Raw genomic sequence first — 16,350 nt, forward strand, 5'->3', positions numbered from 1 at the left:
TCTGTTTGTTCTATAGGCTCCCCATCTAAATACCAGTTATATTTAACTCGCCTTTTCCCAAAAACCACCACTTTGGATTTGTGCTTATTAATGTTCAAGTAGTTAAGAGCACAATAATCACTAAATTTCCTCATCAGTCTTCTCAAGCCTACTTGGGAATGTGCCATCAGAACCATGTCGTCAGCATATAGAAGGATGTTAATATGTCTGTTGAGGATCTTTGGCATGTGCAGGTCTGTGGATTGGAGAAATCCTGGAATGTCATTGACATAAAGGTTAAACAACGTTGGGGCCAAGATGCATCCTTGTCTGACTCCTTTATAGGTGGGGATGCTCTGAGTAAGAGAGCCACTGACCCCGGTACGGACTTTCAGACATGTGTTTGTGTGGAGGGCCTTTATCAGGAATAGTAATCTGGGTTCCATGTTTAACTTGGCCAGCTTCTTCCATAAGATGTCTCTGTTTATAGAGTCAAATGCTGCGCTAAGGTCTATAAAAGAAGTAAATAAATGTTTGCCATCAGTTGTATATTTGGTAATAAGATGATGTAACACAAAGCAGTTATCTATTGTAGAATGTTCATGTCTGAACCCGGCCTGTTCTTCCCCAATTATATTTTTCTCAATTACCCAGTCCTCTATTTTCCTCAAGAGATGTTTTGCATACATCTTAGCTGTTATATCGATCAGGCTTATGGGTCTATAGTTTTTTGGATCTTCCTTGTCTCCTTTTTTATGTATGGGAACTACAATGGAAAGTTCCCATCCTGTTGGGATGTGGCCGGTCTTGTCTATGTATGTAAACAGGCTTGCCAATAGTGGAGCCCACCAGTCACTATGTGTCTTAAAAAGTTCAGGAGGCAGGAAATCCTCACCTGGTGCCTTACTGGGTTTCAGTGACTGTATAATGCATTTAATTTCTGTCACTGTAACAGGTTTCCAGGTAGGAAGATTATCAAGGATCCGGGGCTGAGTCATCATCTTTCCTGAGTTATCTTGCTCAGGGGTAGCAAATAAGGTGGTATAGAAATCCTCCCAAATTGAGGCTGGGATGGGAATATCAAGTAGGAGCCTACGCTCGTTCAACAAGCCAGATGCAAGATTCCAAAATATAGCTGGGTTGGGCCCTTTTGCTGCATTTTCAAGCTTGGACCAGACTGCGGCTGTATATTGAGCTTTCTTATTAGCTATTAGTTTCTTGTAGTTGCGTCTGAGCTTTAACATCTTTGCATGTTTACTTGGTGTAGGATTTCTTTGGACCAAACGCATGACTGCTCTTAGTGACTTTTTTGAACGAGAACACTCGAGATCGTACCAATGTGATCTAATGGACTGTCGATTCCTGACTGGCAAGTTCTGTATAAAAAAGTTTCTTAGTGTGCTACACAAGTTAGAATATCCAATAAGGATTCTGTTTGGGTCTTGAGTGGGTGTAGCAACCATTTTCACCCAGGATTGGGCCCTCTCAGAGTTCATAAAACTAAAAATTGCCTTTGTATCCACCTTGCACCAATTGAGCCTCCTGGCTTGCCTCACTTCAAGGTTAGAAAGTAGTTTCTTGTCATGTGCTGTGGGTGGTCTTAAATCAGATTTGACATAAAAATTAACTGCAATTGGTTGATGATCACTATCTTCCCTTGTATAGATTTGGATATCTGAAAAGAAGTTTGATTTTTCCCTTGAGACACATATATAATCCAAGACACTGCTAGACTTCCCAGCATGGAAGGTGAAGGGATATATAAAGCAGCTGCTTTTGCCTCCTAGTATGTGAAGGTTACATGTGTATGTCAAGGAGATCAGATTGGAGCCCGCCGCGTTCCTTTTAGAGTCTCTGGAGTGCCAGGGTGAGTCCTTTGTCAAATAGGTCTCCGGAATAATGCCCAAGTGTACATAGTCTTGCAAGGAGGCACCCACCCTAGCCAAATTCCTTGTGTGTCCAATCATACTAGGCTAATAAAGAATTCTATTCTATTCTATTCTGCTCAAAAAATAAATAAAGGGAACACTTAAACAACACAATATAACTCCAAGTAAATCAAACTTATGTGAAATCAAACTGTCCATGTAGGAAGCAACACTGATTGACAATCAATTTCACATGTTGTCAGCACATTCAACTTTGTACAGAAAAAAGTATTCAATGAAAATATTTCATTCGTTCAGATCTAGGATGTGTTCTTTGAGTGTTCCCTTTACTTTTTGAGCAGTGTATTCTGTTCTATTCTATTCGCAGTGCTCACTGCAATAATGTATTTTATTTAATAGTAAATTTACCAATTCGAAAGACAGGACTTTTAAAAAAGTAGTTTCCTCCTGAGGGATTTCCTCCAGGAAGCCATTTATTTATTTATTTATTAGATTTGTATGCTGCCCCTCTCCATAGACTCGTAGACATATGGTGCACTCATTAAACATTTCAAGACAGATGATACAATCATACCTATGAACAGTTGAGGGAAGGTGTAAGCATAGATATTCATAAATGGTAAACTCAAGTTTATTACCAGCCATCCTTCTGTTACTATCCTCAATAAAACTACATTATTGTATTGTATTAATTAAAAAAATTATATACCACAGAAACATTGTTAAATCGTACTGTGAACCAATTTCTTCATGGTTGCTTCAACTCCCTCAAATTTCTTCTTTGTTAACATACACTAATTCTTCCAAGAACTTGTTTTCTTCACACTGTTCAGTTGGATTGATATGTTTTATTTTTTTAATAATAGCTGTAGCTCAATGTCATGAGTCTTTCTTTGCATGCCAAAGTCTGTGCTCCAATCTCCTGCATCCAAGAGCCGAGGTGGTGCAGCAGGTAGAGTGCTATACTGCAGGCCATTGAAGCTGACTGTAGATCTGTAGGTCAGTGGTTCAAATCTCATCACCGGCTCAAGGCTGACTCAGCCTTCCATCCTTCCAAGGTGGGTCAAATGAGGACCCAGATTGTGCGGGCAATAGGCTGGCTCTGTTTAAAAATGCTATTGCTAACATGTTGTAAGCTGCCCTGAGTCTAAGGAAAAGGGCGGCATAAAAATCAAATAAATAAATAAGTAAGTAAGTAAGTAAGTAAGTAAGTAACTAAGTGTTCTGTCCGGGTCACTCTGGAAGCCAAGACCAACCCAAAAAGAGAAGCCAGACACACCGGTAAAAGGCAAAGGCAGTTTATAAAATTCAAGAAAAACACAGGTAACAGAAAATGTCCTTACAAACAGGAAAATGCTGTATCTTCAAATATATCCACGAAGGCAAAAGTCCATGCAGCAATACAGGATTCTTGCTGCCAAGACGAGGCTGTAGATAGCAGACCTACACCTCCCATGGGTCTTCCAAACTGCTGGGCCACAAGCCAGGAACAGAGACGTCGAGAACAAAGCAGGTCACCGTAACTCCAACTGATAACACTCCACATGGCTTCAAGCGCTTGCCTGCCTTTTAAACCCTGCTAAGGAGGGCCACACCCAAGCCCAGCTGTTCCTAATTCAGTGCTGATAATACTTCTTTAATTTCTCCTTTCTTTGATCTGAACGTCTCTGTCGCAAGTCAATGATGGCTTGTGCTTCATCCCCTAATGACTCCAAGCTACTGGCTGGGGAGAGCCTCCCCTCAGGGCTCTCATGCTGTTCTCCTTCATCCCATTCCTGACTTTCCCCTCCCCCGTCCGACTGCTCAGCCCCCTCCTCTTCGCTGTCCTCCTCCTCCGGGCATGGAGCCAGCAGAGACACAGCTGGTCCCTGAGCAGCCTCAGGCTGAACCACAACAGTAAGTAAGTAAGTAAGTAAGTAAGTAAGTAAGTAAGTAAGTAAACAAACAAACAAACAAACAAACAAACAAACAAACTGTTGGGCCAAGAATACCACTGAACTGAAGATCATAGGAACTTGGTTTCTGGTACAGTGATCCCTCATTTAGCATGGGTGTTCCAGGACCACCCACGATAAATGAAAAACCACAAAGTAGGGATGAGACTTTTTTGAAATATTAAAGGGTCTTCTGAAGGCAGAGATGAGATGAGAAATGAGAAATCTTGTTGTATCAATGCCCCTGGCCGCTGCAGCCGCCTCCTTGAAAGCACACAGGGATCCCGAGGGAAAGATTTATTGGATTTATATGCTGCCTCTCTCCGCAAACTTGCTTCCCTTCATCCCGTCCAGAGTAGTAAAGCCACCAAGACAGAGGACGGTGAGCCTTCCTCTTCCCCCTTGGCTCCGCCAAAGCCTCCTGACCCCCAGGAAGCCCTAGAATCCCAGCCGCCAAGACCTCCCCGCCACCCAGTGAAGGGATACCAAAATTTTACTACCACACTGTGGGCGTGGCTTATGCAAGACACCCTGCATTTTCTTTCAAAATCTTTAAGTGCAAATTGGATGCTCTGGTGTGGAACTCCATTTTCACTACCCCATTCTCCCCCATCCGGGCAGTAGCCCACCCATGCCACCGACCCCCTATTTCATTCTTACGCACTGAGGCAGAGGACCATGAGCCTTCCACCTCCCTCTCAGCTCCACCACATCCTCTCGACCTCCGGACAGCCCTAGAATCCTGGCAGACACCACGAGCCCCTGACCCGCAATGCACTGAAGCCGTGAGTGGTGGACCACGAAATGGTGAGGGATCATTGTAGACCATGGTGAACCCTCCACATCGGCAAAAAGAACCCAAACCTCATATATGAACTGAACAAACAAATTCTCACAGCAAACCCACACTCAGTAAAAGACCTCGGAATACTAATTTCAAATTACCTAAGTGCTAAAGCCCACTGCAACAATATTGCCAAAAAGGCTTCCAGAGTTGTAAACCTGATTCTACGTAGCTTCTGCTCTGGCAATCTCACACTACTGACCAGAGCCTACAAAACCTATGCCAGGCCCATCCTGGAATATAGCTCATCTGTCTGGAACCCTCACCACATCTCAGACATCAACACTCTCGAAAACGTCCAAAGATACTTCACCAGAAGAGCCCTCCACTCCTCCACCCGAAACAGAATACCCTACGAAAACAGACTAACTATCCTGGATCTTGAAAGCTTAGAACTACGGCGCCTAAAACAAGATTTAAGTATTGCCCACAAAATCATTCGCTGTAATGTCCTTCCGGTCAACGACTACTTCAGCTTCAACCGCAACAAAACAAGAGCATGCAACAGCTTCAAACTCAATGTTAATCGCTCCAAACTTGACTGTAAAAAATATGACTAACAATCGAGTCGTCGAAGCGTGGAACTCATTACCTGACTCAATAGTGTCAACCCCCAACCCCCGACATTTCTCCCTCAGACTCTCCTCGATTGACCTCTCCAGGTTCCTAAGAGGCCAGTAAGGGGCGTACATAAGTGCACTGATGTGCCTTTCGTCCCCTGTCCAATTGTCTTTATTTCCATTTTATCATATATATTCTTTCCTTCCCACCTACTTCTCTTCCTCTTCACTTCCTATCTTTTATATATCACTTAATGTCTATTCCCTTTCATATGTATTGTATATTGGACAAAGAATAAATAATAATAATAATAGTATTTGAAAATGGAAACAAAATATGGAAACGAAGAAATGGATTTGTTGCTTAATTTAGTCATCTGAAACATTTTTCTTTTGTCTTTTAGAAAATGCCCTTTGCCAGGTGTAGCTTGAAGAGATGCCAAGCAGGAGAGAGGAGAAGAGTCCCAGAAGGCAAGCAGGTTTGCTGCTACCAATGTGCCCCTTGTCCAGAAGGAACTATTTCTGATCAGACAGGTAGAGCAGACGTCAAATGTAGATCTTCCAGGATCAGCGAACCATTCCGTAAATCAAAATATTGATTTTTTAAAAATAAATATTCATAGAATAATAATTCTACATAGAATAATTGTTCTGCATTTTAGAGCGCAATTTATGGATTTTCTCTGTAAATCCCTTCTTTCACTTTTCAAAATACTAGGAGCATAATTCTACATCCTTTTCCTTGTAACTAATTTCTGGCTGAAAGATATGTCAGTCTTTTTGAGAGTTCCAGTATGATGTGGGAAAAAACCATCACTCTGACATTGAAAGTCACAGTAATCATGGAAGTTCCCAGTAAATGGAAAGTGCCTTTTTTCCACAGCAAACTGAGCTCAGGTTGTTTGGAAGGAAACAACCTAGGATCTTGGGATGCTGGGGACAATTGGAAGACTCTCAGTATGCCAGGAGCCTCCTTTCTCTTGGGATTTTTGAGACTGTTGGGACTCAGACTTCTAATCTCCATTGGTGACTGCAGACACTAGTAAGGGAAGCAACAGCCTTTTTCTTTAGACTGGGCAATATTTTATGCTTGGATTACTGGTCTTATCTTGAACTATAAAGGATCCCTGCAGAGGACCATTTTAAGAATATCCCTCTGCTGATTATTCTCATTAGGAGGATAAGAACAACTTATGATACTTTAAAGTCCTTTAAAGTCCTGGAGAGGACTTTAAAGTCCTAAAGCGTGGAAATAAGGATCAACAGCTTTTTTTAAAAAAAACCCCACCTTTTTAAAATTTTCAATTCTATTAAAAAAATCTCAATAATCATATGCAGATCATTGCCCATTTCAGATTCGTTTTGTATATTTCTTACATCTCTATTGATTACAAACACATCATTATGAAATTGATAAAAGACTTTAAAAGGGTATATTACTTTATATTATTATATGTTTACTTGTGCAGATCTTAATGAGAGAGTCTTGTATATATTTGTATGTACACTAAGTTTGAATATTTCTCTTGATATTTCTTTGAACTGTTCTATTTTGGATCCATTTTTCCCATGGTTGATCTGTTTAATTGACTTTTATGCCCTTAATATCTCTAGTCATTTCATCCATCTCAGCACATCAACAGTATCAAGTATCAACAGCTTTTTAATGACTATGGATCTTCCTATGTATGCTTACACCATTCCAAGGGTGGTTGCAGCTGTTTAGATTAACTGTATTGTATATATTGATGGGTATTTTTAAATCATTTTTATTACTATGTTACTGTGAGTTAGGGAGTGATTATATGGAAGAGTGAGTTGAAAAATATGCATGTGGAGGCAGTGAGGATCCAGTTATAACTGCTGGCTTGGTATGAATGGTACTGATCTGCCAAGTATGAGTGAAACCTGGGAGGTGGGTGGGGGATACTATCTCTGGCATGGGAGAGGACCAGAGCATACTGGTTCTGACTGGGAAAGGCAGATACATGGGAGCCAGGGAGTAAAAGTGATTCCTTGTTCTGGCTCCTCAGAGTCACCTAGCTCAACCCGTATAACTGGTGATAGGCAAAGTATGGACCCTGGGCTTAGGCTGCTCCTGCTTCATGCCTGGTTGGTTATGAATAAAGCCTGCCTTATCCAAGATTCACCCTTGGATGAGGAGACCGACCTGGCATGTGTGACTGAGACCAGTCTGGGTCCCAAGGGTGTGTGTGTGTTCCCCTCTCAGATATGTGCCCAGACAGGTTTCAGTTTCTGCACCAGCCACAATCCCAGGGAAGGGGTGGAGGGCAGTGTTCCCTCTAATTTTTTTTCGGTGTGGGCGGAAAAGCATAGTGTCTGAGCGGCAGTCCCTTTGGGCTGGCAGGGGGATGGTGAGTGAGCGCGGCGCCTCCGCACTTTCGTTGCTCCCCGCCCCCAACTCCAATGCCCCGCTCCTTGCACGCCCTTCAAAAAGGGTGCACGGGGGTATTTTGGGGTGCATGCGTGCCCATGCACGCAGCTTACAGGGAACGGTGGTGGAGGGGTAGCAGTTATAGCCCAGATGACTCTCAGCCCACCCAGGGACCCTCCTCCTGAGATAGTCGGTTGTCAGTCTCTCCTTTTGAAGTTGAACCTAGGGATTCAGGTGGGCTTGTTACTTATGTACCTGCCTCCCATGTGCATTGCCACAGCCCTGCATGTGCTACTCAAGGAGGTAGCCAGGCTGGTGGTCGACTTCCCCAGACTCATGGTCTTGGGAGACTCCTTCAGTACCAATGCTTGGTGAATCCTTGGCATTGGCACAGGAGTTCATGGCTTCCATGGCAACCATGGACCTAACCCAGGTAATATGGGGTACTATTCATAAGGGGGGGCACACACTCAACTTGGTATTTCTCTCAGGACAGTGGAGTGATGATCTGAATTTAAGGGGCTTAGACATCTTGCTCTTGTCATGGTCAAATCATTTTCGGTTACAGCTTGACTTCCAGGTGCCAAACCTCCACCGCAGGGGGAGAGAACTGATTAGGTGGTTCTGCCCCAGACACCTAATGGACCCAGAAGGGTTTCAGAGAGCACTTGGGGAAATACTGGACTCGCTTATACACAGTCCCTGGTAATGGCCTGGAATAAGGTCTCAGCAGGGGCTCTGGACTGGATTGTGCCTTTGCAAACCTCTCTGTGGCAGTTGACCCAGGAAGTCTCCTTGGTTCATGGAGCTGTGGGAGATAAAACCCCAAAAGAGATGTCTAGAGCAGCATTGGAGAGCCAGTAAATCTGGATCTGACCAGACACTATTAAGATCTTTATTAGGACTTATCTATTGGCAATCAAGGCGGCAAGATGTTTGCATCTTACCGCCTTGATTGCATCTGCAGAATCTCATCCAGCTGCCCTGTTTATGGTGACTCAACCCTCTTGGATACAGGAGGTGTGGACAAGCCCCTGCAGGGTAAAGCTGAGGAATTTAGCCAGTTTCTCACAGATAAAGTCGCTCAGATTCAGAAAGACCTGGACTCTGACTGGGCAGTATTGACAGAGATGACTGGAGCAAGTCTTAATCTGGTTATGTGGGATGAGTTTGATCTGGTGATGCCTGATGAAGTGGACAAGGTCATGGGAGATGTTAATTCCTCCACCTGTTTATTGGCCCTGTGTCCCTCCTGGCTGGTTTCGGCCAGTAGGGAGGTGAATCGAGACTGGATCCAGATGGTGATCAACACTTCATTGAGAGTGGGGTTCTTTCCATCCCCGTTAAAGGAGATTGTGGTGTGCCCCCTCCTCAAGAAGCCTTCCCTGGATCCGGCTATTTTGAATAGCTATCATCTTGTCTCCAACCTTCTCTTTTTAGAGAAAATTGTTCAGAAGTTGGTGGTGCTCCAGTTCCTGCAGTCCTTGGATGAAACTGATTATCTAGACCCTTATCCGTCTACTTTCAGGCCCAGTATGCCAGCTCCCCAAATAGCATCTGAGAAATAAATCAGATTCCACTCCAATTCTCTTATCCAAGGTTTGATTTATTATCAGAGCCATGTTGGTCACACCGTTGCCATCCCGATACTAATTTTCTTCCAGTACCACATCCAGGTTAAGGTTCATCCCCCATACCCATACCCACAAGTTCATCATGAGGACTAGTCTGAGTGCAGGGATTTCACAACCTCCTTCTTACATCCGCTGGTGCAGAGCAAAGGTTGACCTTGGACTCTAAGAAAGGGATTTGTTGTGGCTAGTAACTTTCTCTCTCATGCTAATACCCCTCCCAGTTCCCATAATACTGTTCTACTGTGGCAGGCCAAAGTCTCTAACTCCAAATGATGGCTTCGGCCTGACAGGCTGCCCCCCTTCGCAACAAAGAAGCAACTCCAGAAACAATAGAATAAAATACTTTTAAACCCCTCTTCCCTGCTGGCTTGCAACATCAAGGAATCTCATCCTCATCAGTTCAAAGAAATCAGCCACATCATCAAGCTCAGGACCCACCTCATTGTGTAGTTCAGCAATCCATTCTGCCGCTTCCCCTTCATTTATCCCTTCCAAAATTCAATCTCTTGGGAACAAATGGCCATATTCACTCACATATGACTCCACTCAGTGATCAGCTGGTGATCAGCAGAAGTCGCTTGCTGTACTGCCCTCTAATCACTGCACCACCGAGGCTTCAAATGCACAGAGGTTCATTCCAATACTTCCATGGGTGGCTGGCCATAGGATTAAGGGGATAGTCATTTCATCCCTAACTTCTTTTTATAGTTAACTGTATTTTTTTATATTGTTGTCTATCCAATTATCCCTTAAGCATGAAAGAGTGCTCCTGGCAGATGACTCTTAAATGCTTACATAAAGACTCTTGATTTCAGATGCAGCTAAATGTGATCCTTGCCCACAAGACCAATACCCCAACAAGGATAAGGTCCACTGCATTGCCAAGAAGTTCCACTACCTTGCCTATGAAGACCCCCTGGGATATGCTTTATCCTCTTTAGCTCTTTTCTTTTCTTTTCTCACAATTATTGTCCTGCTGATTCTCTGTAAACATCATAACACACCGATTGTCAAGGCCAACAACCGAGATCTCAGCTACATCCTCCTGGTTTCCCTCCTGCTCTGCTTCCTCCTCTCCTTCCTCTTCATTGATCGACCTGGGAAGCTCTCCTGTCTCTTCCAACAAACTGCCTTTGCCATCATGTTTTCCCTTGCAGTTTCCTCTGTCTTGGCAAAAACTGTCATGGTGGTTCTGGCCTTCATGGCTACCAAGCCAGGGAACAGGACAAGGAATCTCTTAGGAAAACCAGTGACCATCTCCATTGTTTTAGGCTGCCCCCTGGTCCAATCAGTCCTTTGTCTCACCTGGCTTGTAACCTCTCCCCCATTTCCCAACATGGATTTTTACTCCTTGGTAGGAGAGACTATCATAGAATGTAAGGAAGGTTCAATTTCAATGTTTTATGCTGTCCTTGCCTACCTGGGTTTCCTGGCCCTCATCAGTTTTATGGTAGCCTTTCTGGCTAGGAAATTGCCTGACAGCTTTAACGAAGCCAAGTTCATTACATTTAGCATGCTGGTCTTTTGCAGTGTTTGGATCACCTTTCTCCCCACCTATCTGAGCACCAAAGGGAAGTCTATGGTGGCTGTGGAAATTTTCTCCATCTTGGCCTCTGGTGCTGGTCTCCTGGTTTGCATATTTTCCCCCAAATGCTATATTATCCTCTTGAGGCCTAATCTGAATTGCAAAGAGAATATAATGAGGCAGAAGAATTGCTGATTGGGCAATTTAAAATTGGGCACTGTCATTCTGGGGTATTTTTGAAGTCAACCTAATATCCAAAGTACATCATGACAAAAAGAATATTGTCCATTAAATTGTACTTATTTGACAAAGTGACAAAATTAGTGGACTAGAGGAATGCTGTTGTTTTAATTTCTTTAGACTTCAGCAAGGCATTTGATAAAGTAGACCATAACCTACTATTAGATAAAGTTGAAAAATGTGGGTTAGATAGCAACAACGCTAGATGGGCTGAAAACTGGCTAACCAACTGCACTCAGCACGTAGTGCTCAACAGAACTGATTCTACATGGAGGGAAGTATGCAGTGGAATCCCCCAAGGCTGTATTTTATGCCCAGCACTCTTCAATATCTTCATCATCAATGAAGGGATAGATGGGGAACTCATCAAATTTGTAGATGACACCAAACTGTTGTGTATGTAAATAGAATATTTAAATAGTTATGGAAATGAGTTAATATGCATACTGGCCCCAGATTGGTTATACCACAGTCTGGAAATTCAAGAGGCTGTTAAGCCACGCCTCTAGCTGAAAAAAGGTTAAAAAGTGCAGCATAGCCGTGAGCAAGTTATTCTTATCTACTACTTTGTTACTGTTTATTCTTCATTATTTTGTTACCGATTCCTAATAAAACGAATCGTGTTAGAATGGTGTCTGTGCTTATTTGCAATCTAACAGACAAGAATAGCCAATTCTCCAGAATATGGGTTCAAGATTCAGAAGGATCTTGACATACTTGAATATTGGGCGCTATCAAGCCAAATGAAATTCAGTGGTGAAAAAAGTAAGGTTCTACATTTAGGGAAGAGAAACAAAATGCACAGGTACAGTATATGTGGTACCTTGCTCAACTTTAGTAACTGTGAAAGGGATTTTGGAGTCCTAGTGGACAACAATTTAAATATGAGCCAGCAGTGCCCAGCAGCTGCCTAAAAAGCCAACATAGTTCTAGACTACATTAAGAGAGGGATAGAATCAAGATCACATGAAGTGTTAATACCACTTTATAAAGCCTTGGTAAGGCCACACTTGGAATAGTGCATTCAGTTTTGGTCACCACAATGCAAAAACGATGCTGAGACTCTGGAAGGAGTGCACAGAAGAGCACAAATATGATTAAGGAACTGAAGGCTAAAGCATATGAAGAGCTGCTCAATACCTACTTTGCATCAGTCTTCACACAAAAAGGAACCATCAACCAAACAACCTGCAACTTAACTGCAACAAACAGGCCCGGAACCGAACTCAACATAGACAAAAACACAACAAGGGACTAATTGTGGGAGCTCAACGAGTACAAATCACCAGGACCAGACGGACTTCACCCCAGAGTCCTAAAAGAACTGGCAGACACCTTAGCAGAACCACTTCTCCTCTTCTACCAAAAATCCTGGACCAAAGGAGACCTACCGGAAGACTGGGAACGAGCTGACGTAGTTCCTATCCACAAAAAAGGTAAAAAGACTGATCCAGGCCACTCCAGACCTATCAGTCTATACCTGGAAAAATACTGGAGAAAATAATAAAAAAAACTTTGCCACTATCTAGAAATCAACAAGATAATATCCAACAGTCAACATGAGTTTGTCAGAAACAAATCATGCCAAACCAATCTCATATCATAACCAAATCAGTAGACCAACGCAACGTAGTAGACCTCATATCCTTGGACTTCAGCAGAGCCTTCGATAAAGTTGACCACAATCTCCTAATCCACAAATTAGGAAAAGCGGGGTAGATTTCAACACATGCAGATGGATAAACAGTTGGCTGACCAACTGCACCCAGCGAGTTCTCCTCAACGACTCCAAATCCACATGGAAGAAGGTAGGCAGTGGAGTACCACAGGGTTCTGTCCTGGGCCCTGTGCTCTTCAACATTTTCATCAATGACCTAGATGAGGGAATAGAAGGGGAACTAATCAAATTTGCAGGTGACACCAAACTGGTGGGGGTAGTGAACACCCTAGAGGACAGGCTCAAAATTCAGAAAGCAATGGGTGGAAATTAATCAAGGAGAGAAGAAACTTAGAACTAAGGAGAAAATTTATGCAGAACAATTGATCAGTAGAATGGCTTGTCTCCAGAAGTTGTGAATGATTAAGAAGTTAAGACGATGTTAGATAACCATTTGTCTGAAGTAGTGTACGGTCTCCTGCCCAAGCAGGGGATTGGACTAGAAGACTAGAAGAAATCCAAGATCCCTTCCAACTCTGTTGTTGTTGTGGTTGTTGTGCTTGTTGTTGTTTAATTGGAAATAACATGATATGATTAATCACAAAGTATATGTTAACAGAGCCAGCATATTGCCCCCACAATCTGGATCCTCATTTTACCCACCTCGGAAGGATGGAAGGCTGAGTCAAACTTGAGCCGGCGATGAGATTTGAACTGCTGACCTACAGATCTACAGTCAGCTTCAGTGGCCTGCAGTACAGTACTCTACCTGCTGCACCACCCCGGCAGAATGATACTGTGCCCTTCATGGCACCGGACCAGATTATCTCCGGGACCGCCTTCTGCCGCACGAATCCCAGCGACCGATTAGGTCCCACAGAGTGGGCCTTCTCCGGGTCCCGTCAACTAAACAATGTTGTTTGGCGGGACCCAGGGGAAGAGCCTTCTCTGTGGCGGCCCAGTCCCTCTGGAACCAACTCCCTCCAGAGATCAGAATTGCCCCCACCCTCCTCGCCTTTTGTAAACTCCTTAAAACCCACCTCTGCCGTCAGGCATGGGGGAACTGAGATGTTCTTTCCCCCTGGGCCTCTACAGTTTATGTATGGTATGTCAGTATGTATGTCTGGTTTTTATAATAAGGGTTTTTAGTTGTTTATTATTGGATTGCTACATATTGTTTTTATCACTGTTGTTAGCCGCCCCGAGTCCACAGAGAGGGGCGGCATGCAAATAAATAAATAAATAAATAAATAAATAAATAAATAAATAAATAAATAGAGTGAGTGAGTGAGTGAGTGAGTGAGTGAGTGAGTGAGTGAGTGAGTAAGTAAGTAAGTAAGTAAGTAAGTAAGTAAGTATTATTTTGAGTATTAATTAAGAGGATGCAGAGAAATCAGTTGTTGACAGCCTGGAAGAGAGTAAGGAGAGTTTAGTTCTCTACTTTAATCCCTACGGTGCCAGCTGGCCAAGTTTACAGCAGCAAAAAACACCCAAGTGTTGTTTTAATTATAGAGGTGAGAAATTCTGGCACAGTTCCAAGCTCCTTGGACATGTTACAGGAGAAAAAGTTATTTGTGCACCTGCAGCAGACTCTTGCTTATGGACTGAGCTAACCATGTTTATTCCTTCTTTGGCACAGATCCAAACTGTTTTACCTAACCAGGGCAGCCAGGGGAATTTTTAGCCACAGCTGTCAGATGTTGACCTGATACCTGTGGGGATCTGAGGACCTCAATGCAAAATGAACTCCAAGTTTCCATCCTGATGTGAAAGCTCACTTAATAGAGACAATAAGCAGAGAGAAACAAAATTTATGATTTATTAATTGCAAAAGCATCAGGTGGTTGTAAGTCTCTGTTCTTTTGCAACCAAACAGGCCCAGATGAAGAGTCTCCTAGCTCCATAGAATTATGGCACATTCAGGCTAGTCTTAGCATGCATATATTATTATGACTCTTGTCTGTTGCCAGGAGACAGTCCTGAGTCTGGCAACTGCTGGTCCCTGTAGTCCTCCTAGGCAAGTTTTTCAGAAATTATTTCTCCTTGCCTTGCCTGAGAGGGACAGGCCCAAAGTCAACCAATCATGCCTGAGCCAAACTACAAATTAATGATCTTCCTGTTTCTAGTCTGGTACTTTCACCACTACATCAAATGGACACTTTAGATATGTTAATTGGAAATCCCTTTGTGTGTGTGTGGGGGGGGGCAGTGGCTCCCTGTTCTCATGCTTATCTTTCCCTCCAACATGTTTCTCTTCCCCTGGTTGGGCTGGACATCCTGATTGGTGGAGGGATCCCTGCCAATCAGAAACCATTAGCCCCACCCCTTGTATTTTTTCCCCTCTTCCCCTAGTTTCCTTGATCGTTTGACCTCTACCTTTAAAAATATTTTCATTAAAACTTATGCATATATAAAAGCAAACACCAGATATAAAAAAGTAAAAGAATCAAAGCAAGGGGGGCAAAGTGCAGAAGACAAAAATAAAAATGAATAGCAAAGGAATCCAAATTCCTTTGCAAAAATTGTAACTATGATTTCATAATTGTCCATTGCTCTATTGTAGAAGTTAGTGTCACTCTTTGGTATCAATCAGAAAGTAACCGTAAGATTCTGTTTAATCCCCTTTTCCTTTTTTTTCCTTTTTTTAATACATATTTTTTAATTAAAGAAAGAACAACACCACAGTACAAATGTATCTACAAGTAGAAATCATAAAGGAAAAATGTAAACATGGAGAATATATAAAGACAAGCAAACATACGGATATATAGTTTTTGAATTAGAACTTGGTATAATAAAAAGGGGGAAAGTAAAAAGGAAGAAGAGAAGAAAAAGGAAAAGAAGAGGAAAAAAATGAAAAGCAACTGTACATATATACAAGAGAGACAAGTCAACATCTTTGGTGACTTCTGTTTCTCACAGCCATTATAGTCTTGTTGTGTTTCGGTTGATCATTGAAGTTTTTGGGGTCATAGGTTTGTATAGCAATGATGTAAGGGCTATAGTCAATGAAAAAAAGGCTGCCTATAGGAGGTATAAAGAGTCTGGAAGTATAGCTGATAGGGAGGTATATAAAATGAGACAGAAGGAGGCGAAACAGATAATATATGCTGCTAAAGCCTCAAAAGAGGAAGAAATTGCCAAATCTGTAAAGAAGGGGGATAAAACCTTCTTCAGATATATTAATGATAAGAAGAAGAAAAACTGCGGCATCACGAAGCTTAGTACCGGGAATAATACATGCATTAATGGGAATAAGGAGATCGCTGACCATTTCAATAGCTACTTCTGTTCAGTTTTCTCAAAAGACACCTTACAAAATAATACTATAGAGGGATATAGCATTGCTTCCAGCTGTACGGATTCAGCTCCAGTGATCTTAGAAGCCGATGTCTTAGAAGAACTTGAACGATTAAAGATAAATAAGGCAATGGGTCCAGATGGCATCCACCCCAGAGTTCTTAAAGAACTCAGATCTGTCATTGCTACCCCCCTGACTGATTTGTTTAACCAATCCTTGTTAACAGGAGAAGTTCCTGAGGATTGGAGAATGGCCAGTGTTGTGCCTATTCACAAGAAGGGCAGTAGAGAAGAAGCTGGTAACTACAGGCCAGTTAGCTTGACATCAGTTGTAGTTAAAATGATGGAGACTCTACTCAAAAAGAGGATAAATCAGCACCTAAAAAACAATAA

At 42.6% G+C, this 16,350-nt stretch overlaps 1 protein-coding gene across 1 annotated transcript; it reads left to right on the top strand.

The window, feature by feature from the left end:
• Window positions 1–1,266: 1,266 nt before the first annotated feature.
• On the top strand, window positions 1,267–10,955 carry LOC139157109 (vomeronasal type-2 receptor 26-like). The gene is made up of 4 exons (XM_070733929.1): window positions 1,267–1,348; window positions 4,424–4,587; window positions 5,611–5,740; window positions 10,051–10,955. Exons 1-4 carry the CDS (start codon window positions 1,267–1,269, stop codon window positions 10,953–10,955), a joined length of 1,281 nt encoding a protein of 426 aa, XP_070590030.1.
• The last annotated feature ends 5,395 nt before the right edge of the window (window positions 10,956–16,350 follow it).

This window comes from Erythrolamprus reginae, chromosome 1 (genome assembly GCF_031021105.1).
Source record: "Erythrolamprus reginae isolate rEryReg1 chromosome 1, rEryReg1.hap1, whole genome shotgun sequence".
Taxonomy (NCBI): domain Eukaryota; kingdom Metazoa; phylum Chordata; class Lepidosauria; order Squamata; family Dipsadidae; genus Erythrolamprus; species Erythrolamprus reginae.